The sequence below is a fragment of the Corythoichthys intestinalis genome, chromosome 5, assembly GCF_030265065.1.
Source record: "Corythoichthys intestinalis isolate RoL2023-P3 chromosome 5, ASM3026506v1, whole genome shotgun sequence".
NCBI classification, from domain to species: Eukaryota; Metazoa; Chordata; class Actinopteri; order Syngnathiformes; family Syngnathidae; genus Corythoichthys; species Corythoichthys intestinalis.
This window is the reverse complement of record NC_080399.1, coordinates 17,867,870-17,894,653: the sequence shown is the minus strand read 5'-3', so window position 1 is coordinate 17,894,653 and position 26,784 is coordinate 17,867,870. Positions and strand designations below refer to the sequence as shown.

Sequence of the window (26,784 nt, the reverse complement as noted above, 5' to 3'; positions counted from 1 at the left end):
TTACTGTGACCAACGCTCTGAAAATAGAGCAAGGCTTTATTTTGGGCCCCGCCTCTCCGCGCAAGTTCAATCAAAGTTTGCTTTACGTCCAAGACGGCCGTCCACCGCTCATTTTCGCCGAAAAGTCCGATCCAAACTATTGTAATGCCCCGGATATGGGGAAGAAGGAGAGAAGTCTGTATTTGCTTACCCACTTGATTGTGGTAACAATAATACAGAAAAACAATAACAAAATAACAGCGTGCTGCTAAGACATGCGACCGCTATCTCTAGCTATCTCGCTCGTTCTCCCATTCTTCCTACTCGTTCCCCTTGAGTCTCTTAAATAAATAAATAAATAAAATACTACTCTAAAATGCTACTCTACTACCCGCGCGCGCTCTCGCGGGTGCGGAACGTTTACGTCTTCCTGGGTGACGCATAACAGAAAATAATTGAGAAGCACTGGTCAAGTCGGAAAGTACTTATTGGTGTCAATAACATTTTTATACATCAGGACTGAAAGACATCACAAGGCAGTTAGGAGCTAAAGTACAGTTAGCTTGCATCATCTGTTGAAGTTTTATATATTCTTTTCGACACAGTATATGCATATACTTTTGTGTTTCTGGTGCATTTTATCCAAATAAAGTCTGTAAAAGTCATTTATATCCAAAGGTAATGTAAGATCAGATTGATATGATGACTAAATCAAAGTGTTTTTAGATTTTTAGTGCTGTTTTATGGCTTCAACCAATAATAGAAGGAATAATAAACTTGTTTTTGGAGCGGATGTTGATTACTCATGTTTACTCAGAGGTGGGTGGAGTAGCAAAATATTCTACTCAAGTAAGAGTAGCGTTACTTGAAATTAATATTACTCAAGTAAAAGTAGTCATCCAAAAAATGCACTCAAGTACAAGTAAAAAAGTATTTGGTGAAAAGAATACTCAAGTAATGAGTAACATTGTGAGTAACTGCGTCCATCTAAAAAAATACAAATAAAAATTTTACCAATGGTATTTTTTCTTCTCAGTACAAAGTTATCTGTATGAAGTGTAGTTACAACAACAACAATGATAATGTACAAGAACTCATGACATAACTACATTAAGCCAAAGAAATACAAAAAACAAAACAAAAAAAACTCAAAAGAATTTCGGCAAGAGAAAAAAAAAAATGACAGAAATGAAGCATTATTCATCCAAAGAGCATGTGTGCCCTCTACTGGAGAAAATAGTTCCTAGTTTGAATAGTAGATACTGTAGTTCCCTCATAGTTACTCTTATGAAATTAAAAGGATCTTATCCCCGGTTTTCCGTGGTCAATCGATGCCTAATAAAAAACTGGGAGAAAGGTTAAAATCCGCGCTTTCGAGTCAGATCTCTATGTGAAATACTTCATTTTTGGATTGAACAGGCTGGCGTAATCATGGAATGGCAAGCTTGCGTCTGATTGGTAGAATGGTGTCATGTGATTATTGTTGCGACATCTCATTGGTGAAATTGGTAAAGCTACTCTTGGCATTACTCGCGAAAAAAAAAATCTAATATGTAGAATAAAGAAGAAAAATGTATGGACTTGTGTAGCCCAGTGCTTCTCAATTATTTTCTGTTAAGCCCCCCCGCAGGAAGACGTAAACGTTCCGCGCCCCCCCCAACTCTCTGCCGCCACTTTAAATATACTGTTGTGTCATTTGCATATAAAATTCTTATTATTATAAGTACATCTCTGCATAACAATGTGTTCTTTTTAATATTAAAGAAAAAAGTAATGTAGATCAACTTACAAAAGTGTAAAAAAAAAATGTTTTTTAAAACACATCCATACTGTAAAAATACACTCAGGATACAGTTTTTGACCGTTTGATACTGAAAAATAAAACTTAATAAAATCAATAAATAATATTAAATTCAAATTGATTAGCAATATTAACTCACGAGGACAATATGCCAAACAATTAGGCCGAAAAAAACATAAAAAATATAATCGAATGAAAACAACATTGTCATTAGAAAGAGGGACAGTTTTTATTTTTGCTGCAGGCAGTATCAGCTCCTTTCTTATGATGTGGGGTTATTTTGCACTGAACAACTTGGTATGCCACATTATATGATGGCGACAGTGCTCGCTGGTTTAGTGATGTAACACTGACATAGCAGGAGGATTGTTGGCAATATTCGGCACGTTTTAGCTGCAAAAAAAATATTTCCTGCTTTTCGCAGCAAACATTTTTAGACAAAGTAAACAGACTGGCCTTTCTTCGTCTCCCACTGTACTAAAATTCAAAGCCAAATGCTACATACGCTTCGTCATATTTCCTTGTTTTAGCTTTTCATATATCCAGTGCTCTTTGCTGTGTGCTCTTGTTTGGTTCAAAAATATTGTGCACACGCTGAAAATGAGAGTGGCACTGCCACCCACTGAGTGGATGTGAAATTACACTTTCTTCTAGTACGGTAAAAAAGTATGTTCCCTAAGATCACATGCGCCACCCCCAGTGTCGCTCTGCGCCCCCCTGGGGGGGCCCGCCCCACTATTTGAGAAGTAGTACTGGTGTAGCCCAAAGTAGCTGAGTAACTGTAGAATTTTTTTCTTCACAAATCTACTCAAGTAAAAGTAAAACGTATGGCTTAGTAAAACTACCCTTAGGAGTACATTTTTCTCAAAAAAAAAAAAACTCAAGTAAATGTAACGGAGTACATGGAACGCATTACATCCCACCTCTGTGTTTACTGTACTATAAAAAAAGCATCATCCATTCATAAGTTGGATCTGTAAAATTATTAATATTCAGTCTACTAAGTACACTTAGAGTCAAAATTGCACCATTGTTCCAATGTGTCTTTACTAGTTAATCCAACAAAGAAAGACATGGGACTCATAAGGAGCCATACATATCTTAGGAATGTTGAGGCTGCATTGGCAGCGTTATCCAAGGTCAACAAGGATCGGCACTTTGGATGCCTCATGGCTTTACAGAGAATTACTTTCAAGCTTGGCTGAGCCGTAAGATTCTTTGTCAAACTGACACGTAAAACATGATGGACCAAAGTAATGAGAAACCTGGCCAGTGCGTAGTCTTGAGGTGCTCTTCTCAAAATAACTTTTTACAAGAATTCGGAGTCCCATTTTTCCATTTATCCACAGGAATCGGTAGTCCACTCCATTTTGGTGGTTTGTTTCATGGCCTTGAGGTCAGGTTTATTAAGTATACAACACTTAGTCGAACCTCTGTGTCTTCCCTGTAGGCGGACCTGAGTGTGAACCTGCAGGATGACAGCAGCTTCTTCTACGGTGTTTCCAGCCAGTACGAGAGCTCCGAGAACATGATTATTACCTCGTCCACCAAGGTCTGCTCCTTTGGCAAGCAGGTGGTGGAGAAAGTGGAGGTAAGAAGTCACAGGGCTCACAACTATAGTTGAGAACTATGGCCAGAAACGGTGCCTGGCAAAATGATGGGTTTACTGCTTCCAGTTACCGGTTCAACACATCTTTTATTGTTTTAAATCCAGACACAGTCAACTGTTTTCAAAACAGTCAATATGTAGTACATAAATAGAAAGAATGGAACCCCCTTCTTTCACTAGGAAATATTTTTCAATTCTTTACTTGTCAGCAGTGTTGTTTTTTGCAACCCTTTTAATTTTCGTCTTAGTCTTTTGGATGAAAATACTTATTAGTCTAGGTCATATTTTAGTCATTTTAAAATGTGTCTTCGTCTAGTTTTAGTCGACGACTACTCAAAATGTTTTCGTCTGTAAAATTCAAAATTTTTAGTCCAAAAATAAGTAAAGGTTTCCAACTATTTTGAATGAACATTGACAGACAAGCACTTTTGCGCAGGATTTAATTCCAACCAGACTAATGACCAGCGTTGTTAATCTTACTTTAAAAAAGGTAATTAATCACAATTACAAATTACTTCTCCCAAAAAGCAATTAGTTAGTAACTCAGTTACCTGAATTTAAGAGTAATTAGTTAATTAGTTACTTGGCAAAGTAACTGGTGTTACTTTTCATGTTTTTTTTTCACTGTGTGTAAGCTACTTCATATGCTAGTAGCAGTACTGCTGAATAATTTATTAAAATCTGTGTGTTGGCCAGACGTTATTGATTTTATGACAGAGGCTGGGTGCCGGATGAAATTTGACCAGGGGCCGCATTTGGCCCCCGGGCCGGACTTTGGACATATCTGATTTAGACTATGAACGTTCGTTCATTCGAAACCAGAGCATTCACAGTCATTCTGTGATTTTTAGGGCATTTACAGGTCGCTTGCTGTTGATTTTAGGGCTTTTAAAGGTTATTTCCTGTTGAGTTTGAGTCACTGCCTATTCATTCGGGTGATTCCCAGTTCACTTCCTGTTCTGTAACTCAAAATAAACGGGAAGTGACCCATAAAATACCCCCAAATCAACAGGAAGTAACCGAAAATAAACAGGTAAATGACCTTAAATGACCCAAAATTACCTCATTGCCTGGCATTGGCTGCCACTGACAGCCATAGACGTTCAATCCCTTTGAAGTGGGAGGGTTCCCAGGAATCCCAGCTCAAATAGATTGGATGTCTACTAGTGATACACTCATTCCAATTCATAGCAGAAGCTTGTTTTTCTTTTTATTAGTTGTTTGTAGAATATCCGAGAATGATTTCCTGACAATGTATCGATAATCGTTTTATCGCCATATCATCAGATCATCGTTATCGTGAGCTTTGTATCGCAAATCGTATCGTATCGTGAGGTACCAAGAGATTCCCACTCCTAGGTTCAAGTATCTGTGCTGGATTGGCAGGAACAAAAACTACGACCCACAAGCGGGCCTTTGAGGACAGGGTTGGAGACCACTGGTGTACAGGACAATGGCAACTTTGTGATGAAAATACACACTCAGCAGAAAAACCGTACATTATTTTCGATTAATTGTACCCACCTGGACGCCACGAACTGTATGTAAGAAAAGTTGTCCGAGAATTTAAGAGACAACGCTTCCCACACTAAATATTAAAGCTAACGCAAACCCGAATGCTATGCTAACCTATGAATTACATTTAGTGCGCGACGCAAAATTGCATATTATCTCTTGCCAAGATAAGAAAATTAATCTTATTATGTTTGAAGCCCCTCCTAACACTGAGGATCAGGGAGGGGGGAGGGACCTCTCACATACGTGGCACAACCCACGTACTCCACGTACAATATGAAAAAGTCATGCTTGTGAAAATATGACAGAAACTATGTCACATTTCATCTCGTCAGACAAAAACTGTCTTTCGTCTAGTTATGTTTCAGTCTCCCAAGCCATGTTTTTATATCAGCATCGTCACGTCATCGTCATGAAGAACTTTTTCATTGACGAAATATAAAGCAATGCTTATCAGCGATAAAACATGTGTTTTTACCAAGAATGTAGTCATTCATCTCAGAAATTTCAGTTTGAACTCATTAACTGAGCTGATCTCATCCAAAGTGGTGCATCACTCATCTGGCCTACTTGTTTTTGTACTTACATGTCAGTTAACTATGCTAAATTGTTACTTAATACGTAGCCAGCATTATACTACAGTTTAACTTGTAGAATTGTTCAATTTTCTATTTCTCATGTAAACTGTACAGTATTTGAAATCAGAATAAACAGAAGGTCAATCGGTCTCATGGAGTGGATTGTTTTGAATTCTGAGGGGTCCAGTGTAATTCCAGGACTGAGCTTCTTAAATCCCGAAGTGAGAGCCAACACCACAATCCTGCATGGGCAAGCATTAAATAAATTCTGTTGTTTGCAGCCAAAGACCTGTGGCTTGTGCAATGCGCTTAAATGGTGTTTCTTTCCACTTGAGACAATAGGCAATTGTCTCCGTGTATTCTAGTTTCATTCTGCTGGAGAACTCTAGAGATACTGGATACACAAACTTGAAACTGGAAGTATTTGCTTCAACTCTTGTTCTGATTTCTCTTTAATCATTTAAAGAAAGTGAGCGGTCATGATGTAAGAATTTTTGGTGAATTCCAGTCACCGAGCGCTGCTGTGGTCAGGAAGTTGACGTGAGAAAAGAAAAAAACCCGAATGACTCACTTACACTTCCCGTTAAATGGACACAATGGAAAGGCAACCCCCACCTGCTCCTGATGGATTGTACAATATACAATATAAACACACACACAGCCTTGGGTTGAGGCCTCAATCCGCCTCATAATGACACATAATGGCTTCATGATTTGATTAGTCTTGTCACGAGAATTATGTTTATTGTCACAACCAACAACATGCTGCATTTCATCTATTGCATTACACATATTACACTTCATCACACAGATGCTAGTATATATCAATGCCCCATTCTTCTTTCACTAAAAAAAAATATAATCCTCTTTATTGACCTTTGAAATGGTCTTTCTCCTTGGCATGGACTGTATGCAAGGTTGGAAATTTCCACAACGCCCAAAAAAATACTTTTTGGCATTTGAGGAAAGAAAAATCACAACATCGAACTCAAGCATACTCCCCATTCATATTCCTATCCTCACAAGTAGGGCTGTTCCAAACGATTATTTTTCTCCCCATTAGTCTGCAGACTTTTTTAACGATTAGTCATCTAGTCTAATAATTCTTTAACAATTTTTTTGTTTTGTTTTTTACTAAACTTGCAATTAAAGTTTTGTTGACGATTATTAATTCACAAAAACATTTTGGAAAACTTAAATTCTATGTAAAAATACAAATAAACACATAAATAAAAATAATAAATCACAAATAAACAATGAGGTCAAATATTGATGGCATTATCAAGTGCAAAAGAATGGAATATAAACAGATTCAGAACAGTGTGACTTCACTTCTCTCTCTACCCACCTCTGGAGGGAGCTATTTCCTCTTCTATTTGTCCAATCGATGAGTGCGCCTTCATTCGCGAGTGTTGTTGCGAGGTAGCTCTCCAACAGGACCCTGGTCCGCTTGGTCTAACACATTATTCTCCCCTTCCCAGGGGGGCACAGAGCGATGCCGGTGGTGGCGCATGTGACCTAGGGGAGCATACTTTTTTGCAGTACTAGAAAAAAAATGTAATTGCACATCCAATCAGAGGGTGGCAGTGTCGCTCTCATTTTCAGAGTGTGTGCAGTCTTTCTGAACCAAACAAGAGCACACAGCAAAGAGCACTGGAGATTTGAAGAGCTAAGACGAGGAAATATGACTAAGCGTATTCAGTGTTTGGCTTTTAGCTTTGACTTTTAATACAGTGGGAGACAAGGAAAGGCCATTCTGTGTACTGTGTCTAAAAATGTTTGCAGCAGACAACAGGAAGCCAAATCAATTAAGATGACACTTAAAGACATCAGACCCCAATCACATTGATGAGCCGCTTGATTTGTTTTTTCAGAGAAAATGTGCCAAATATTGCCAACAATCGTCCTGCGTTGTCAGTGTTACATCAGGAAACCAGCGAGCACTGTTAGCATCATATAAGGGAGCATACCAAGTTGCTCAGTGCAAAATAACCGGCACCATAGCAAAGGAGCTGATACCGGCCTGCAGCAAAAATTAAAACTTTCCAATGACACTGTTGATTTTGTTGTATTAATTGTTTGTTGTTGTTTTTTTTTTTTGGGTCAAATTGTTAGGGATATTGTCCTTATGAGTTAATGTTGCTAATCATTTTGAGTTTATTATTAGAGATGTCCCAATCGATCGGCATCCCGATCGATCGGGTCCAATCACGTCATTTTCAAAGTATCGGAATCGGCAAAAAAATATCGGCCATGCCTTTTTTTGATATATATATTTTTTTTAATTAAATAGTTTTCTAATTGTATTTAACGTTACAAGCATAATATGTTACACTCATCCAGAGTCTTTAGTTTAGGCTTAAGGTAGGGTTATCAAATTTATCCAGATAATGGCGGTAATTAATTTTTTAAAAAATGTATCACATTAATATATTTGACCCAATTAATGCATGCGCTACATGACCCACTCACGCATTGTCGCGCTCAATCTGTAATGGCGCCGTTTTACCTATATAGAGAGATAAAAGGCAGCGTATAATGAGTAGAGTGAATTTTGGCAGCCTTTGGAGCCTTTCTTCAATTGGCTAAAGCCTTACAATCCCTCTCCCTACGTTTAGCAATATCATGAGAAGCAATGTGGGGAAGCAAGGTAGCAATTAATCTTTTTCTTAACACCTTATGTTATTTCCCAACGCAGAGAAGATATATTAATTGGTAGCATCAGTTGGTAGCACAGTCATGGTTCCACTTCCCATTATGCATTTGGGCAAGGGTACAATCATTTACTGAAAGCTCAACAAATACACTAGATGGCAATATTTAGTCACAATATGCAAAGTCACAAGTCTTTCTATCCGTGGATTCCTCTCACAGAAAGAATGTTAATAATGTAAATGCCATCTTCAGGATTTATTGTCATAATAAACAAATACAGTACTTATGTACTGTATGTTGAATGTATATATTCTTCTGAGTAGGGATGGGAATCGAAATCCGATTCCAATTCGGAACCGGTTCCGAGTGTTTCGAGGCCTCGACATCACAATGAAAAAGCCTTAACGATCCCTTTAACGATTCCTAAAGACGCGTATTGCGTCGTGACGTGTCTTGCTGTCCAGACGCATCAAACTAGCATGGCGCCAAGAACCACTCGCTCCAAAGTTTGACTACACTTCACCAGGAAAGAGTGTGAAAATGAAAGGTTACGACGGGTAAGCACGAGCATTGCAGCCATAAACATAACAATGACAGCACGTAGGTTCAAACGCTCGAAAGTATGTCTTCACTTCACGAGGAAAAATTACAACAAAGCGACTTGCAGTCATTGCAAGGTGGAGATAACTGCATCGGGAGGGAATACGATTGCGCTGTCCTCACAGAGAGGCTAAGGCTCAGTCCTAGCTATAAAAAAAAAAAAAAAAAAAAAAAGTCCCGGCTATACAGCTAGCTAAACTCCCAAATGACGATGCAGAAGATGTTGGTATAATTTGCTGACTTTATTCACCCATCACTTGAAGAGTGAAACTAAGAATAGAAATGAAACAAATCAATTTCGTCCCCAATAACAAACAGGTTTGCATCAACGTAAATCAGCGATGATTAGCTGCTAATAACAGTATGGTTAGCATTCGTTCGCTAGCATTAGCACATCTTTCAAACCACTACACAACTGGATTTAAGTGTCCGATCGCGAGTGGAAACACAACAACAACAACACAAAAGATGATACATACAGGCGTTGCCTCTGTAGATATTAACATTAACAAAGAACGTAGGCTCGTAGAAGTGTTTCCCTCTCTCACTCACTTGGATGCGGCATTTCTTCTTTGGGTGTATGCGCGCTCCAGCAGTCCTCAAACTGCGGCCCGCCTCCACATTTGGTCCGGCCATTTTGAATTTTTTTTTTTTTGTCTCAGTCGTGTTATTTATTTTCTGACCTTTTCCTTGAAGAATTCAGAGAGGGTTATTTGGTTATTATCTATTTAATTAATAGTGTTTTTATTATTAATTATTATTATTATTATTATTATTATTATAAATAATCCAGAAAGGGTTATTTGATTGTGGCTTTCTGAAAAACAATAATTTTTTACATTTATGCACTTCTGCAATCGTCACACTTTTTCTGTTACAAACTGACCCCGGCCCCTCATCAGAGAAGGGAAAAGTTATGTGGCCCTCACAGGAAAACGTTTGGGGACCCCTGCTTTAATACATATTGCCAAAGGCAGAACAAAAACCTATCTGCCAATATATACCAATATTTTTTATTTCTATTAGATAAATGTTTCAGTAAAATGTTACACATTCTTGTGTATTTGCCACTTATTGCCACAGTTAACATTGAGGCTTTGGGCCTCTTTTGATCTCGTTGTGAGTTTGTAAGGTTGTGACTTCTGATTAAACAAACTCGATGCCAATCAAAACATTTGTTCTTTTCCCCCAAATTAGAATCGATAAGAGAATCGATAAAGAATTGAATCGTTAAGCAATATCGATAATGGAATCGGAATCGTAAAAATCCTATCAATTCCCATCCCTACGTCTGAGTTTTATTCATTTTTTTCTTAATGCATTGCCAAAATGTATATGATCGGGAAAAATTATCGGGAATGATTGGAATTGAATCGGGAGCAAAAAACAGCAATCGGATCGGAAAATATCGGGATCGGCAGATACTCAAACTAAAACGATCAGGATCGGATCGGGAGCAAAAAAAATGATCGGAACAACCCTATTTATTATTATTAATCGATTTTATTAAATGTTATTTTAAATTAGTGTAATTTTACTGTTTTGATGTGACCTTTTTTTAATTTTTTTTTTTAATTCAGGCAAATTGATGCGCTTTAAGTCTTTTCTGTTACAAACAAAACAATGTTCATAAAGTGATACTTTTTTGTAAGTTGATCTTTATTTCTGTTTCCTTCAATATAAAAAAGGACACAATGTTATGCAGAGGTGTACATATAATAATAATATTTTCTAAATGACACTATTTACAGTGGTGGCGGCAGAGTTGGGGGTGGGGTGCGAAACGTTTACGTCTATACATAACACTGACACTATACAATTGAACTAAACTCACCAATACAGTCACACTGACAACAGAAAATGATCATCAATGGCATTAGAGCAGCGGTCTCAAACCGACTCCACAAAGGGCCGCAGTGGGTCCTGGTTTTTGTTCCAACAGATCCAGCACAAACAGTTCAACCAATGAGGTTTCTACTAACATAAGCAGCACCTGATTGCAATCAACTGATTACACTTGTAAGAAACCAGATTGGTGAAAAGGTATTTGTCTCGTTTGGTTGGAATGAAATCCAGTACCCCCTGCGGCCCTTTGAGGACCGGTTTGAGACCACTGCATTAGAGCCTAGGAGTTGACAGCAGTTCCTACGTGCTTAACATTACCTTTCTGTAGCGATTCTTAATGCAGCAGGCACTCATTAACACACTGGAGTGTTTTGCATTCAGGTCCACCTCCAAAAAGAAGGATAAATAAGTGTCCTGCTTGAAGCCGTGTGAGGCATTTCAAATCATGACTGTCCTGCATAACACACAACGTGTTGGAGTCATATTATTCATAGCAAAGTTGTGTTCATACTAGGGATGTCCCGATCCAGGTTTTTGCACTTCCGATCCGATACCGATTTTGTTTTGCACTTCTGATCCGATACTGATACTTGCCTATCTGAGCATGTATTAAAGTTTAAAGTTATTTAGCCTCCTTATTTAGTTTTCAGACTCATGTTGAAAAGGGTTTTAGTACTCTTGATAACAACTAGTCAGCTGAATTAGGCGAGTTTGAATAACACACAATGGTTGGTAACAAGACACTGACCTGTTTATTCAGTGATAAACACAAAACATTATAAATAACATACAGAAATGGCATATTCAGTCAGTAAAACGTGCATATAATATTGTAAACGGTCTTAAAAAAGCAAAACACACAAACAACCTCAGTGGAAAATAAACTATTAACTCAGCATCAGTTCTCTGCTCCTGAACAACTGTACCAAGACTTTAAAAAATCTGTGCAAATAATACTATTTTAAACCAAAAATGGCTTCTATTCCCCAATCTTCTCCACACTTTGTTGCTCAATCTCCATCTATTCTACACACTCCCTTCAGCTGTTTGCCCTGGATGCAATCCCAGCATGATGGGGAGATTTTTTTAAATTGGGAGACAGTAATGCAAGTGTGCTGAAGGTGTGCCTTAAAATGCAGACCGGATTTTAGGAAAGCCAAAGCAAAAACTGGAATGGATTATGTAAATAGGTGCACTGGAAAACCCGGACCGGGATTTAAAAAAAAAAAAAAAAAACTGGATCGTGAGTCGGGATCAGAATTTTTTTTGTGTCGGCCGATCCGATACCGATGCGCATTTTTTTGCGCATATCGGCGGTTAATCCGATCCAAATATCGGATCGGGACAACCCTAGTTCATACTCTTATACCCCGATTCGGCCGGCTACTTTGTCATCGAAAGCTGCTACACGATGCATGGCCACTCGACTTCTATAGTATCCTCTCATGTGATTTTTTTTTTTTTTCGCTTTCTCAGACAGAGTACGCCCGCTTCGAGAATGGCCGATACATGTTCCGGATCCATCGCTCCCCTCTGTGCGAATACATGATTAACTTCATTCACAAGCTCAAACACCTGCCAGAGAAGTACATGATGAACAGCGTTCTGGAGAACTTCACTATCCTTCAGGTACGTAGGAATACACACACACACACACACTGAAAGTAAATCTTTCGCACTTGTTAACAATGAATGCCTATGGCAGAAAACACAGACAAGGCTGAAAAAGCAGTTTCTGCTCTTGCTTTTTAAAATAAACTGCTGTATTTTAAGCCAAAAGAACTGTTGTGTTTGATAAAACAATATGTCTATATGCTGCCATAGCAGTTTCATGGCGTATTAAGCCCCCAAACTATTTTTAATTTGTCCGTTTTACCCTGGAGACCCCCATTTACAGACAACGCGCAACCGCTTTTGTTTCAACCCAAGGTTAGGTAAGTAATTGTATTTATCATTATATTTATTATTCAAAATGTCTGTCATTTTAAAGTTTAGAATTATTAATTGATGTCTAATATTTAAAAAAAAAAAAAAAAAAAAAAAAAGCGACTATAAAATTATTCACTCGCATATTTTAAACTTATAAACAAATTACATCACAATGAAAAAAATAGTGTCTGAAAATAGGTCACGGATATCTACCTCTTGACTACCGCTTGATTGTATTGTTTTTTGTTTTTTGGTTACTGTCGCACTTTCCCTGATATTTTAGATGATAAATAATCGATCCAAACAAAAAAAAAAAAAAATTAGGGGGGGGGGGGGGGGGGGGAACGTTTCAAAGGGTAAATATTTGAAAAAGAAAATCTCGACCACTCCTTGACGTTTGCTATTTCTGCATCGCGACCCTTGTTTATTGTGTATTACCGTGTTTCATACATAAAATCCCCTAAAAGTCCGGCTGTGGCCATTCACAGCTGTGTGTTGACACTTGGTCGGACATGCTACACAGAGTTTTTGGATGGAAACAAGGTAAGTACGTGATAATATTTCATTAAAATCATGGTGCCTTTAATAATGCTTTCTCATGCTCTCACCTCGAGTTAGGGTTTAGGGGTTAAAAAGATTTTTTTTTTTTTTTTAAATGCCCTCCTGTTCAAAACTTTTCTTCCCCCAGAAATTTGAGATTTTAAGCTTTCCAGTGATCTATCACACATGTATATAGGACAATTCTGAAATTATACATACTGTAGAATGGATTCTCCTAATTTAAATAGTGCCTGTTCAGTGAATAACACTTTTTTGAGCAAAAAAAAAACTTTTCACTTGGAAAAACTGAATTAGTTGGTTATTTAGCGAGTTAAATTCTAAATTTGAAAATTTAGCTATGCTACTGTAGTTCACAGATTAGAGACAGAAAAAGTTTCCTGAATAAAGCCCTAATGCTATTCGTGCGCTTTATTAGCTCTTTTCCCACAGCTTATCCCGGCTCCAAGAATCGGAATATTGGACCTAATCTGCAACGCAACAATTAGACGTCGTGCTATTTGATTTGTTAGTACTGCGAGTTGATCACATACTCGCTTTGCTGTTGGTTGCATGGTAACAGGTCGTTAACAGCTGGTTGTCGGTTGGCCGAAAGGGGGGTTATTAACAGACTCTGATTACACTTGGCCTAAGTTCTCGGAGGTCTAGAGGGGGACTCAAGATGGTGGACAGCAGGGTTCAAAGACACTAGTGGCTGCATTCCTCCTGGCAGACAGACAAAGGCCATATTGAGCCCACGCGGCTGACTACATGACAGCATGTCATCAGGCCTCTCAATGGACTGATTTATTTTCTATTGACTGACACACGCACACACATGCACGCACACGCTGTCTGAGTACAATGGATCAGCATAAAACAAGCAGTGTTTTCAATGTCAGACAATTGTGCATAGTGGACTAACAAAGTGTGTGCTTGTTTTGCGTTGCCTCGTCAATGGCATAGATATCAACAGTATGGAGCCTTTTTGCCTTTTGGAGTCGGTGTAGTTATTGCTCAAGCTCCCTGATGCGTGAATCGGATTTTTGGTCACGAAATTTGCTTTTGGCACCAGTCATCACTTTGACCATTAGGGAACACAGACAATATAAATATTAGAGGTGGGAATTTTTGGGTACCTAACGATTACGATTCAGAGGCTCCGATTCGATTATAAATCGATTATTGATGTCACGCAAACCCCCCCACTTTTAATGTTTTGTACATTAGTTCCAAAATAGTTTAAAAATCCTATTAGGCTAAACCAAACTAATATTTAAGTATCAAGTTAACAGTTAAAAACATTAAATAAGATACTCAAGTCCCCATTCTGTATCAGCAGCTTTAAACTACAGTTGTAGTCAAAAGTTTACATACACTTGTGAAGAACATAATGTCATGGCTCTTTTGAGTTTCCAGTTATTTCTACAACTCTGATTTTTCTCCGATAGAGTGATTGGAACAGATACTTCTTTGTCACAAAAAACATTCATGAAGTTTGGTTCTTTTATGACTTTATTATGGGTTAACAGAAAAAGTGATCAAATCTGCTGGGTCAAAAATATACATACATGGATCTGAAAAAGCGAATCATTGACTTGAACAAGTCAGGAAAGTCACTTGGAGCCATTTCAAAGCAGCTGCAGGTCCCAAGAGCAACACTGCAAACAATTGTTTGTAAGTATAAAGTGGGTTAACAGAAAAAGTGATCAAATCTGCTGGGTCAAAAATATACATACAGCAGCGCTAATATTTGGGAATATGTCCCTTGGCCATTTTCACTTCAATTAGGCGCTTTTGGTAGCCATCCACAAGCTTTTGGCAAGCTTCTGGTTGAATCTTTGACCACTCCTCTTGACAGAATTGGTGCAGTTCAGTTAAATTTGATGGCTTTCTGACATGGACTTGTTTCTTCAGCATTGTCCACAAGTTCAAGTCAGGACTTTGGGAAGGCCATTCGAAAACCTTAATTCGAGCCTGATTTAGCCATTCCATTACCACTTTTGATGTGTGTTTGGGGTCATTATCCTGTTGGAACACCCAACTGCGCCCGACCCAGTCTTCGGGCTGATGACGTTAGGTTATCTTGAAGAATTTGAAGGTAATCCTCCTTCTTCATTATCCCATTTACTCTCTGTAAAGCACCAGTTCCATTGGCAGCAAAACAGCCCCACAGCATAATACTACCACCACCGTGCTTGATGGGAGGCATGGTGTACTTGGGGTTAAAGGCCTCACTTTTTCTCCTCCAAACATATTGCCGGGCATTGTGGCCAAACAGCTCGATTTTTGTTTCGTCTGACCACAGAACTTTCCTCCAGAAGGTCTTATCTTTGTCCATGTGATCAGCAGCAAACTTCAGTCGAGCCTTAAGGTGCTGCTTTTGGAGCAAGGGCTTTCTTCTTGCACGGCTGCCTCTCAGTCCATGGAGATGCAAAACACGCTTGACTGTGGACACTGACACCTGTGTTCCAGCAGCTTCTAATTCTTGGCAGATCTGCTTTTTGGTGATTCTTGGTTGAATCTTCAACCTCCTGACCAATTTTCTCTCAGCAGCAGGTGATAGCTTGCGTTTTCTTCCTGATCGTGGCAGTGACAAAACAGTGCCATGCACTTTATACTTACAAACAATTGTTTGCACTGTTGCTCTTGGGACCTGCAGCTGCTTTGAAATGGCTCCAAGTGACTTTCCTGACTTGTTCAAGTCAATGATTCGCTTTTTCAGATCCATGTATATCCATGTATATATGTATTTCTTCCTTATTTTTGGACCAAGACTTGAATTGTACAGTTACAATTAAAACATTTTGAGTAACTGTCTACTAAAACTAGACAAAATTTGTATGTATTCTTAGCTTTCCACAGATCGATTTTTTAAAAACCCTTCATTAACCGCCGATGGGATGCTGTGCTCGTCGATGGATTTAAGTCATCGATGACGTCTACTACATCGAATAGTCGGGACAGCTCTACATTTGATACACAGAATTGGGTTCTAATGTGACGATTGTGTTTTGCATGCTGTTGTTGAACTTACCGGGGAAGAGTGACTGGCCGAGACAGGCGGTGCCTCTCGGGGGGGCCGTTTCGTGAGTGTCATGCTCCTGGAGGTGGTGACAATTTGACAGTCCAAAAAGTCACGAAAGTGAGAGCAATTGCGCGCCTGTATTTTGGAGTAACACGCGCTTCCCTTTCATTGTTTAATATTCCCCGATGCATTTTTTATACACTCCAGGCAACTTCCTGTGTTATGCTACATTACGGTTTTTGTTTTGTTTTTTAATTAAATAATTTATTAATTATTTAATAATAATAATTGATTAAATAAAAAAAAAAGCTAAATACCAAGGCACCAAGGTAACTGTGCTATAAAATTATATTTAACACCATATGCTTCATGGATAGTCGTTGATGGTGTAGTGCAGTACTTCTCAAATAGGGGGGCGCAGAGCGATGCCAAGGGGGGCGCATGTGACCTCGGGGAACATGTTTTTTTTTTTTTTTTTTTTTTTTTTTTTTTTTTGCCGTACTGGAATAAAGTGTACTTGCACATCCACTCAGTACTGTAGGTGGCAGTGGCGCTCTCATTTTCAGAGTGCGCGCAGTATTTTTGAACTAAGGAGAGCACTCAGCACACACAGACAACAGATATGAAGAGCAGTGTGCCACCGCCATTTTCGAAAGCCGTTTTCCGACCGGACTCAATCACGCAGCGACCCACTGTCTTATCCGGTTCTCACGTCGCCGCCCGAGAAGTGCCATTTTCGGCTTGGGATCATCACGACGACCGCCCTCACCTACGGTTCTACCTCGGCCGCCGTGAATGCGCTTTTTTCGTGCCGTTTGCCTTTTAGCTTTGACTTTTAATACAGTGGGTGATGATGAAAGACCACTGTTTACTGTGTCTAAAAATAATTATAGCAGACAGCCAGAAGCCAAATCAATTAAGACGCCACTTAAAGACATTAGACCCCAATCTCATTGTTAAGCCGCTTGATTTTTTCAGTGAAAACGTGCCGAATATTGCCAACAATCGTCCTGCTTTGTCAGTGTTATATCAGTAAGCCAGTGAGCATTGTTAGCATGCTCATTGCAAATTAACTCCACACCATTGCAAAGGAGGTAAATACTGTGAGCAGCAAAAATAAAAACTGTCCTGTCCAAGGACACTTTTTTTTTCTTCTTTTATTCAGATTTGTTTTTTCGGTCAAATTTTTTGGCACATTGTCCTCATGAGTGAATGTTTCTAATCAATTTTAATTTGTTATTATTTACTGATTTTATTACATTTTATTTTTCTGTATCAAATGGTCAAAAATGTACCTTGAGTGTATTTTTTAGTTTGGATGTGAATTTTTTTTTTTTATTTAGGCAAATTGATGGGCGTTAAGTCTTTTCTGTTACAAACAAAACAATGTTAATAAAGTTATACTTTATAAGTTTATCTCTGTTATTTTCTCTAATAGGAAAAAAAAGGATACAATGTGAGGCAGAGACGTACTTATAGTAGTAATATTGTAGACAAATGATACTATTTACAGTGGCGGCAGAATTTGGGGGGGCGCGAAACATTTACGTCTTCCTTGGGGGGGCGTGACAGAAAACAATTGAGAAGCACTGGTGTAGTGGTACATTTGCCTGACTTTGGCGCAGGCAGCGTGGGATCAATTGGCTGCCTGATTCTAAGCATAAATGGTTGTCTGTTTATGAGTGACTGGCGACCAGTTTAGGGTGTAGTCAGCCGGGATGTTAAGGCTCCAGCACTCCATGACACGGAAAAGCGGTGCTGAAAATGGATGGATGGATGCTTCATGCATTGTTTTCACCATGTCTTGTTACCATCCCGTGCAGGTGGTGTCCAATCGGGACACTCTGGAGACGCTGATGTGTGTGGCCTACGTCTTCGAAGTGTCCACGAGCGAGCACGGCGCCCAACATCACATCTACCGGCTGGTCAAGGACTGACACGAGAACGTTACTGCTCCTCCGAACAACGGTGCACTCTTCTCGGCGAGCCTCAGGCTTGATCGCGACCCGACCTGGGAAGCGCCAACGTCTCCCAGGGATGACACCATACTGGATTTTCAAGATCAGGAACCAGGCCTGGTGTGTTGACAGTGATGAGAAAGGACCATGATGCACTGCGGTTTCCATACCAAAGCCTGGCCTTGAAAAAAAGCCCTGCATGAGAACGTTGTCATTGGTGTTTCATTTGTATTTTTTTTTTTTAAAGACATGATTCTGATAGTGCTTGTTTTGCTTTGATTGTGTCATGCATGTGCAGGAGTTTGGCTGTCTCAGGGTGCCACCTACTGACCGCAAGATGAATGGCACAAACGTAACTGAAAAATGTAGGCAGAAAATTGCACAACCTGTTTTTGTTTTGTCTCAGTGCCAATCGCGTGTGTACTTTTTGAATAATGAGATTGTAAACGTGCTGCGATACGAGAGGCTCAAGACGTTAGTGTGTTTGCTGTTTCAATGTCTCCCGTGTTGTCTTAAGGCTCCCAACAACAAAAATGGCACATAATAATAGTGATAACACTGCTACCTTGACGCACAGCACAGTTGGATCTTTAAGTGGATTGCAGAGGTCAGCTGTTTTATGTCATTTGCCCTGAAGTGTCAAATGAAAATATAAGTGTTTCTTACAACAACAACAAAATAATACTCGGTTGTTTTTTTGTGTTTGTGTGTTTTGTTTACAACAGTTGAGCTTTAAGATTTCATCTAACTTAACTATGATTGATTTGGGTTTGTATTGATAGTTACACGTGTATTTCAGTAAATAGTTATTAGTCAAGCAATTGTGCAAAACACTTTTTTTCTTTCGTGAAATGATTGTTTTATAAAATATTTAAGCATTAAATCTCGGCCAAATTATTTTTACTCCCAATATTTTTAATCAATATAAAAATATTGAAGCATCCATCCACATACTGTAAGTAAACAGATATATATATTAGGGCTGTCACACGATTAAAAATTTTAATCGAGTTAATTACAGCTTTAAAATTAATCATAATTAATCGCAATTCAAACCATCTATAAAATATGCCATATTTTTCTGTAAATTATTGTTGGATTGGAAAAATAAGACACAAGACTGATATATACATTCAACATACGGTACATAAGTACTGTATTTGTTTATTATAACAATAAATCAACAAGATGACATTATTAACATTCTCTTAAAGTGATCCATGGATAGAAAGACTTGTAGTTCTTAAAAGATAAATGTTAGTAAGTAAAGTTATAGACATTTTATAATAAAACCCCTATTAATGTTTTCGTTTTATTAAAATTTGTAAAATTTTCAATCAAAAAATAAACTAGTAGCTCGCCATTGTTGATGTCAATAATTACACCATGCTCACTCATGGTATTAAGCCATAAAATCAGCGCCAAACTTACAAAAAAAAACAAGTAACAATCGGACATTACACTGTACTGTCATTTTAGTCTGTTAATCGCGTCAATTATTTTAACGTGATTAATTTTAAAAATTAATTACTGCCCGTTAACGCGATACTTTTGACAGCCCTAATATATATATATATATATATATATATATATATATATATATATATATATATATATATATTTATTTTTTATTTTTTACCTTAACCCTTATCGGGCACATGTTTAACTATACACCGGAAAACACAGAAAAGGCTGAAAAAGCAGTTTCTGCTCTTTGCATCCCTCTTTAAAATAAACTGCTGTATTTTAAGCCAAAAGAACTGTTGTGTTTGATAGAACAATATGTCTACATGCTGCCATAGCGGTTTCATGGCGCATTAAGCCCCCGAACCCCGAAATGTTTGCATGCTATCCTCATTAAAGTATGAAAACCTATAAATATTTGGGTGCTTTTAGTTAAAGCAGACAGTTTTTTTTTTTTTTATCTGTGTGATTTTGACAAAAATCAGATCACATTTGATGGTGATTTTATGCAGAAATGTTAAAAATTCCAAAAGGTTCAGATACTTTTTCATACCATTAGAAGCTAATCTCAGGTATTTTAATTTTTTTTTATGTTGCTAAGCAGTTTACCCGATTATTTGAACTAACTGGTTAATGGATTAATCGACAACTAAAATAATCGATAGTTGCAGCCCTAATGTTGAATAATTGCTTATGTTGGCTGCGATGGTGTTTTTCTGCCCGACTGGGTCTCCTCCTCCAGGTGAATATTAGACACCCACCTAGGGAGAGTTAGGAAGGGATCAAGTAAACCCTTTGCTCAAAAGTTTCTGATCTTTAATTACTATTCTCTGGTGGGCAAACCATGAACATCGCGCAGGGCTTCCAGATACTTGTAGTTGTAGTTCTCCGGGCCGAATCGCGCTGCTCGCCCAACTCTTATTACAAAAACTGCTGGATTCGGAGCTTCCCGGGAATCCTGGTGGATACCGACGCGTCTGGGAAGCGAGGGGCGCGTCTGCTGAGGACTTACCGGGAGGAGAGAGCGCTGAAATGCAGCCGCAATTGCTGCCTGGCGGTAAATGGTGAGTTTAAAACGAGCCGTTCTTTCTCCAGTGGTTTTCACGCTATATTGAATCTCATTTCTTTCTTCGAGCGTCCTGTAATGTGGCCGTCTTTCATTATGACGCCTCTCAAGACAACTGTTACCACTTGCACTGTCCAACTTTGGAGAGCTGCATCATCAGCCATAGCACTGATGCTGTTCTCTACAACATTACCAAAGGTAAGTATTATTAACCTACGGAGCCCCTAAAGGGACATCGATAGAAGTAAAATAAATTTAAACCATGGTGCAAACTAGAATCTATCTGGTGCGCACCACAAGATAGTATGTGGTGCGCACCAGATAGTATGTGATGTGCGCTAGAAACTTTATGGTGCGCACGAGAAACAATGTGGTGCGCACCAGATAGTATGTGCTGCAAACTAGAAACTATCTGGTGCGCACCACAAAACTGTTTGGTACGCACCAGAAAGTTCTCTTTTGTAGGCCACAAACTGCAGGAGCGCATCGGAAACAAGCAGTTTTGGCGATATAAAAATGATAATACTGTACAGCAGACATGTCCAAAGTCCGGCCCGGGGGGGCAAATGCGACCTGTGGTCAAATTTCATCCGGCCCCCAGCCTCTGTCCTAAAATTTAATAACCTCTGGCCTGCACACAGACCTAATAAAGTGGTCAGCAGTACTGCTACCAGCATATGAAGTAGCTTACACACTAAATGCTGCTCCTCATTTACCCACTAAAAGGCAGCAGCACTCTAAGCAACATTACCCCACGTGATCCTTTACTCCCGATTTTCTAAAATGACGACAATCAACAACAAAAAAAAGAAAGTTGACTGTGACAGCCGACGCTTCAAGGATAGGTGGAAATTGGACTATTTCTTCTCTAAACCACGCAACAACTGTGTCCGCCTCATTTGCAAACAGACAGTCACTGTTTTTAAAGAGTTCAATGTGAGGCGATATTACCAAACAAGACACGCTGACGCTTACAGGGAAGATACATTGTGAGAAATTGAAGCAACTTGAAGTTAGTTTATTTCACAGTAGTATTTCGCAAGAGCCCGAGAGTCCAAAGAGAATGCCACAAAGGCTAGTTGTGAGATTGTTGAAATTATTAATTTAAAAAAATAATAAAGCAAATGTGACGCACAGAATAACTTGCTAAAATTTGCTTAAATATATAGTTCTACGTAAAGGACGTCAGCCAAGGTCGGCCCCCCACATTTTTACGACACCAAATCTGGCCCGCTTTGCAAAAAGTTTGGACACCCCTGCTGTACAGGATTTAATTGAGCTTTACTTCAATCTTGGTCTCAACTATAAAGATATTACTGCTTTACTTGCACATTGTCACCATTACACATACTACCACGTACTATCTTGTGCGCACCAGATTGTTTCTAGTGCGCACCACATACTATTTCGTGCGCACCAGATAGTTTCTAGTTTGCACCAAATACTATCTGGTGCGCACCACATAGTATCTCGTACGCACCAGATTGTTTCTCGTGCGCACCAGATAATTTCTCGTGCGCACCAGACAGTTTCTCGTTTGCACCACATACTATCTGGCGTGCACCATTGTTTCTTGTGCGCACCATATAATTTACTAGTGTGCACCACATACGATCTGGTGCGCACCACGTTGTTTCTCGTTCGCACCAGATAGTTTATAGTTTGCACCACATACTATTTCCTGCGTACCACGTTGTTTCTCGTGCACACCAGATTGTTTCTAGTGCGCACCACGTACTATTTCGTGCACACCAGATAGTTTCTAGTGCGCATCACATTCTATCGAGTGCGCACTAGATAGTTTCTAGTTTGCACCACATACTATCTGGAGTACACCACATTGTCTCTTGTGCGCACCATATAGTTTCTAGTGTGCACCACATACTATCTGTTGTGCACCAGATAGTTTCTAGTTTGCACCACATATTATCTGGCGTGCACCACATTGTTTCTTGTGCGCATCATACAATTACTAGTGTGCACCAAATACTATCTGGTGCGCACCACGTTTTTTCGTGCGCACTAGATAGATTCTAGCTGGTCCCACATACTATCTGGTGCGCACCAGGTTGTTTCTCATGCGCACTAGATAGTTTCTAGTTTGCACCACATACTATCTGGAGTACACCACATTGTCTCTTGTGCGCACCATATAGTTTCTAGTGTGCACCACATACTATCTGTTGTGCACCAGATAGTTTCTAGTTTGCACCACATATTGTCTGGCGTGCACCACATTGTTTCTTGTGCGCACAATACAATTACTAGTGTGCACCAAATACTATCTGGTGCGCACCACGTTTTTTCGTGCGCACTAGATAGATTCTAGCTGGTACCACATACTATCTGGTGCGCACCAGGTTGTTTCTCATACGCACTAGATAGTTTCTAGTTTGCATCACATACTATCTGGTGCGCACCAGGTTGTTTCTCGTGCGCACCAGATCGTTTCTAGTGCGCACCAAATAGTATTTGGTGTGCACCAGATAGTTTATATTTATTTGATTGATATCGATGTCCCTTTAGGGGCTCCGTATTAACCCTTTCACTACAGTGGACATCTATTCAAAAGTTATCATTAGCTTAACTCATTCAGTACCAGGCCAGGTCACAATGTATGTTTTGTGATAATTATATAGTAAAAGGTGGAAATTAATATTGAAAATGAAAACAACTACTGACGGCATTAGATGTCCAATCATTTCAAATGACTGCTTGGAGATATATAAAAAGTACAAACAAAATTAAAAAAAAAATTTTTTTAAAAATCTTTCTTAGCCTATATTTTTTCCCCAATTCATTACAATTTGGTTTAAGCAATTTTTGAAGTTTTAATTTTCCTAATTTTATTTAGAAGTATAGTTTTTATTACTCATGGTTTTTTTTTGTTATTATTATTTGAAAAATACATATTTTTTATTACTGTTTAAATAACTGTCCTCCCCCCAAATGGATCCTTCAATTCATCGATTCATTTATTTAAAATTATATATATATATAAATATATATTTACTGCCCATCGCAAAATACGTGCGGGCAACACAAATTACTACAATTGAATGTCAAATGAATGCAGCAAAACATTGTCCCATGGGCCGAAATTGGTCCCTGGGCCGCATTTTTGACACTCCCTGTCTTATATGAATGTTATAAAAACAAACAAAACCCCCCCCCAAATTATAATTTGGCCACGAAAGGGTTAAAATTTTGTTGTCTCATAATGTGAGGTCTTAGAACTACCAATAGTATATTTTCCAACTGTCTTATTTTTCTTTTTTTTAATATAATAGAAACACTAATATATACTGGTGTGTTTTGACGTCCGTTATCTTGCCTAACAGTCCTTCGAACATGTGTGACTGAAAAGATAACACTTTGGAGGGAAAGTCACTATATGCAGTAATTGAAAAAAAAAAATATTAATAAATATTTTATTCTTCATTATTACTATCTGAATTAAAATATATATTTAATACATTCCTAATAAAAAACTAGCTGAATAAAGACATAAATTTCATAGTACTGTACTTAACTCATTGGCTGCCACTGACGGCACTCGACGTCCAATCCATTTTGATTGGGAGCACTAGCAAGGATCATTCGCTGCTAGCCTCTCCAAGATGCTTAGCGCCGTCAATGGCAGCCAATGAGTGCCCATGAAAGGGTTAATAAGTAAGCAAAAAGATATAAATATTGTGAATGACTTATTCAGGTGTGGATCCTGATCTCTTGGTGTTCGGCAAGCACTTCAACTCCAACATCCGCGTGGGTCGCATCAATGCCTCTGAGCTGCTTCCATTGGACAAACGCCAATTCTTCCATCCGCCTCCAGCTGCTGCCACTGTAAAACCGACCCCCAGCCGGAGATTTTCAACAATCACGCTGAAACCATCATCCATCACAACATTCCAAACAACCATACATACCCTTTCCACTACTATTGTTCATTACCGTACTCCGACTCCTCCTACTTTACGCTCTATAACCAGCACCAACACCAAAGTTCCAAAGACTGAGACTCCGGTTAAAGAGCGAGACACGAACGACCCCAACACTCAAGTATGGACTAAAAAACGAGACATTAATTATCGGAGCACCAAATCATTGCATAAAGAGCTAGGTACCAACAATCCAAGCACCCAAACCTCAGTTAAAGAGATTGACGCCAACAATTTAAGCAAGCAAATGGCGATTAAAGAACAGGAAACTAGTCATGCGAGAACCTTGTCTTCGGTTTATGCACGGCAAACATGGGCTAAAGACCGAGGCACCAACAAATCATTCACCCAATTATCGGTTAAAGAACGCGATACCAACAATCCGGGCACCCAGATGTCGGTGAAAGAGCGAGGTTCAACTCCTGGCAGGGAAGACCCCCTGGCGGATTTGGGGCAAGGGTATCAGGGCCTGCCAGTCGTGCTGGTTGTCTGTGTTGCAGTACTCCTGGGCTGTTTTATCTGGCTGCTTGCACGCTGGAGGACTAAGAGGAGGAGGATGGAATACTATCATACATCTGGGAGAAGAGGGGCCATGCATCTGATTAAGTACCATCTGGTTGCAGAGGGTAACACCTGACTGACGGTTTTAACCGTGAGGAGGGCAGGGTCTGACCTTAATGAACTGTATTAAATCAGTTTTAAAACTTTTTGGATCCAGGGATTTCTTACAGGGAGACATATTTTCACAGACCTCCTTCACAATCTTCATTAAGGTAACAGATAAGGTACAACGAGTAATTAGACTGTACTGAGCCGAAGCTCTGGAGAGTGTGCTAAGAAATCCAGTGTGATTAAGGATGAGTGACGTCACGAATGACGTCGCGGTTCAAGTTTTGCGTGGGCTTTTGGAACAAATACACTCACCGGCCACTTTATTAGGCACACCATGCTAGTAACGGGTTGGACCCCCTTTTGCCTTCAGAACTGCCTCAATTCTTCGTGACATAGATTCAACAAGGTGTTGGAAGCATTCCTCAGAGAGTTTGGTCCATATTGACATGATGGCATTACACAGTTTGTGCAGATTTGTTGGCTGCACATCCATGATGCAAATCTCCCGTTCCACCACATCCCAAAGATGCTCTATTGGATTGAGATCTGGTGACTGTGGAGGCCATTTGAGTACAGTGAACTCATTGTCATGTTCAAGAAACCAGTCTGAGATGATTCCAGCTTTATGACATGGCGCATTATCCTGCTGAAAGTAGCCATCAGAAGTTGGGTACATTGTGGTCATAAAGGGATGGATATAGTCAGCAACAATACTCAGGTAGGCTGTGGCGTTCCAACGATGCTCAATTGGTACCAAGGGGCCCAAAGAGTGCCAAGAAAATATTCCCCACACCATTACACCACCACCACCAGCCTGAACCGTTGATACAAGGCAGGATGGATCCATGCTTTCATGTTGTTGACGCCAAATTTTGACCATACCATCCGAATGTCGCAGCAGAAATCAAATCTCATCAGACCAGGCAATGTTTTTCAAATCTTCTATTGTCCAATTTCGATGAGCATGTGCAAATTGTAGCCTCAGTTTCCTGTTCTTAGCTGAAAGGAGTGGCACCCGGCGTGGTCTTCTGCTGCTGTAGCCCATCTGCCTCAAAGTTCGACGTACTGTGCGTTCAGAGATGCTCTTCTGCCTACCTTGGTTGTAACGGGTGGTCACTTGTGTCACTGTTGCCTTTCTATCAGCTCGAACCAGTCTGGCCATTCTCCTCTGACCTCTGGCATCAACAAGGCATTTCCGCCCACGGAACTGCCACTCACTGGATATTTTGTCTTTTTCGGACCATTCTCTGTAAACCCTAGAGATGGTTGTGCGTGAAAATCCCAGTAGATCAGCAGTTTCTGAAATACTCAGACCAGCCCTTCTGGCACCAACAACCATGCCACATTCAAAGTCACTCAAATCACCTTTCTTCCTCATACTGATGCTCGGTTTGAACTGCAGGAGATTGTCTTAAACCATGTTTACATGCCTAAAAGCACTGAGTTGCTGCCATGTGATTGGCTGATTAGAAATTACGTGTTAACGAGCAGTTGGACAGGTGTAACTAATAAAGTGGCCAGTGAGTGTATATAGACCCTACCCACCGACATCACAAAATCACGTGATCGCTGTATTGTTCCGCCCCATTGTCCGTCATTTTGTGTCTGTATTATCAATGGTCTCAATTGATCGAGCAATTTATAATGCATTTCATGGAAGACCCGGTGCT

General features: G+C 39.4%; 2 protein-coding genes across 3 annotated transcripts in view; both read left to right on the top strand.

Moving 5' to 3' along the window:
* Positions 1–18,280, top strand: part of LOC130916238 (transcriptional enhancer factor TEF-3-like) — a 92,601-nt gene extending 74,321 nt beyond the window's left edge. For both annotated transcript variants that reach the window (XM_057836778.1, XM_057836777.1), the window contains exons 9-11: positions 3,231–3,371; positions 12,059–12,211; positions 17,900–18,280. In XM_057836778.1, coding sequence (XP_057692761.1) covers positions 3,231–3,371; positions 12,059–12,211; positions 17,900–18,013 — 408 coding nt within the window. In that variant the 3' untranslated portion in view covers positions 18,014–18,280. The remainder of the gene's footprint in view (positions 1–3,230; positions 3,372–12,058; positions 12,212–17,899) is intronic.
* A 1,974-nt stretch (positions 18,281–20,254) lies between these two features.
* Positions 20,255–25,139, top strand: LOC130916007 (uncharacterized). Its single transcript, XM_057836333.1, has 3 exons — positions 20,255–20,562; positions 20,634–20,762; positions 24,277–25,139. The coding sequence occupies exons 1-3, from the start codon at positions 20,343–20,345 to the stop codon at positions 25,137–25,139; spliced, it is 1,212 nt and encodes a 403-aa protein (XP_057692316.1). The 5' UTR covers positions 20,255–20,342.
* The last annotated feature ends 1,645 nt before the right edge of the window (positions 25,140–26,784 follow it).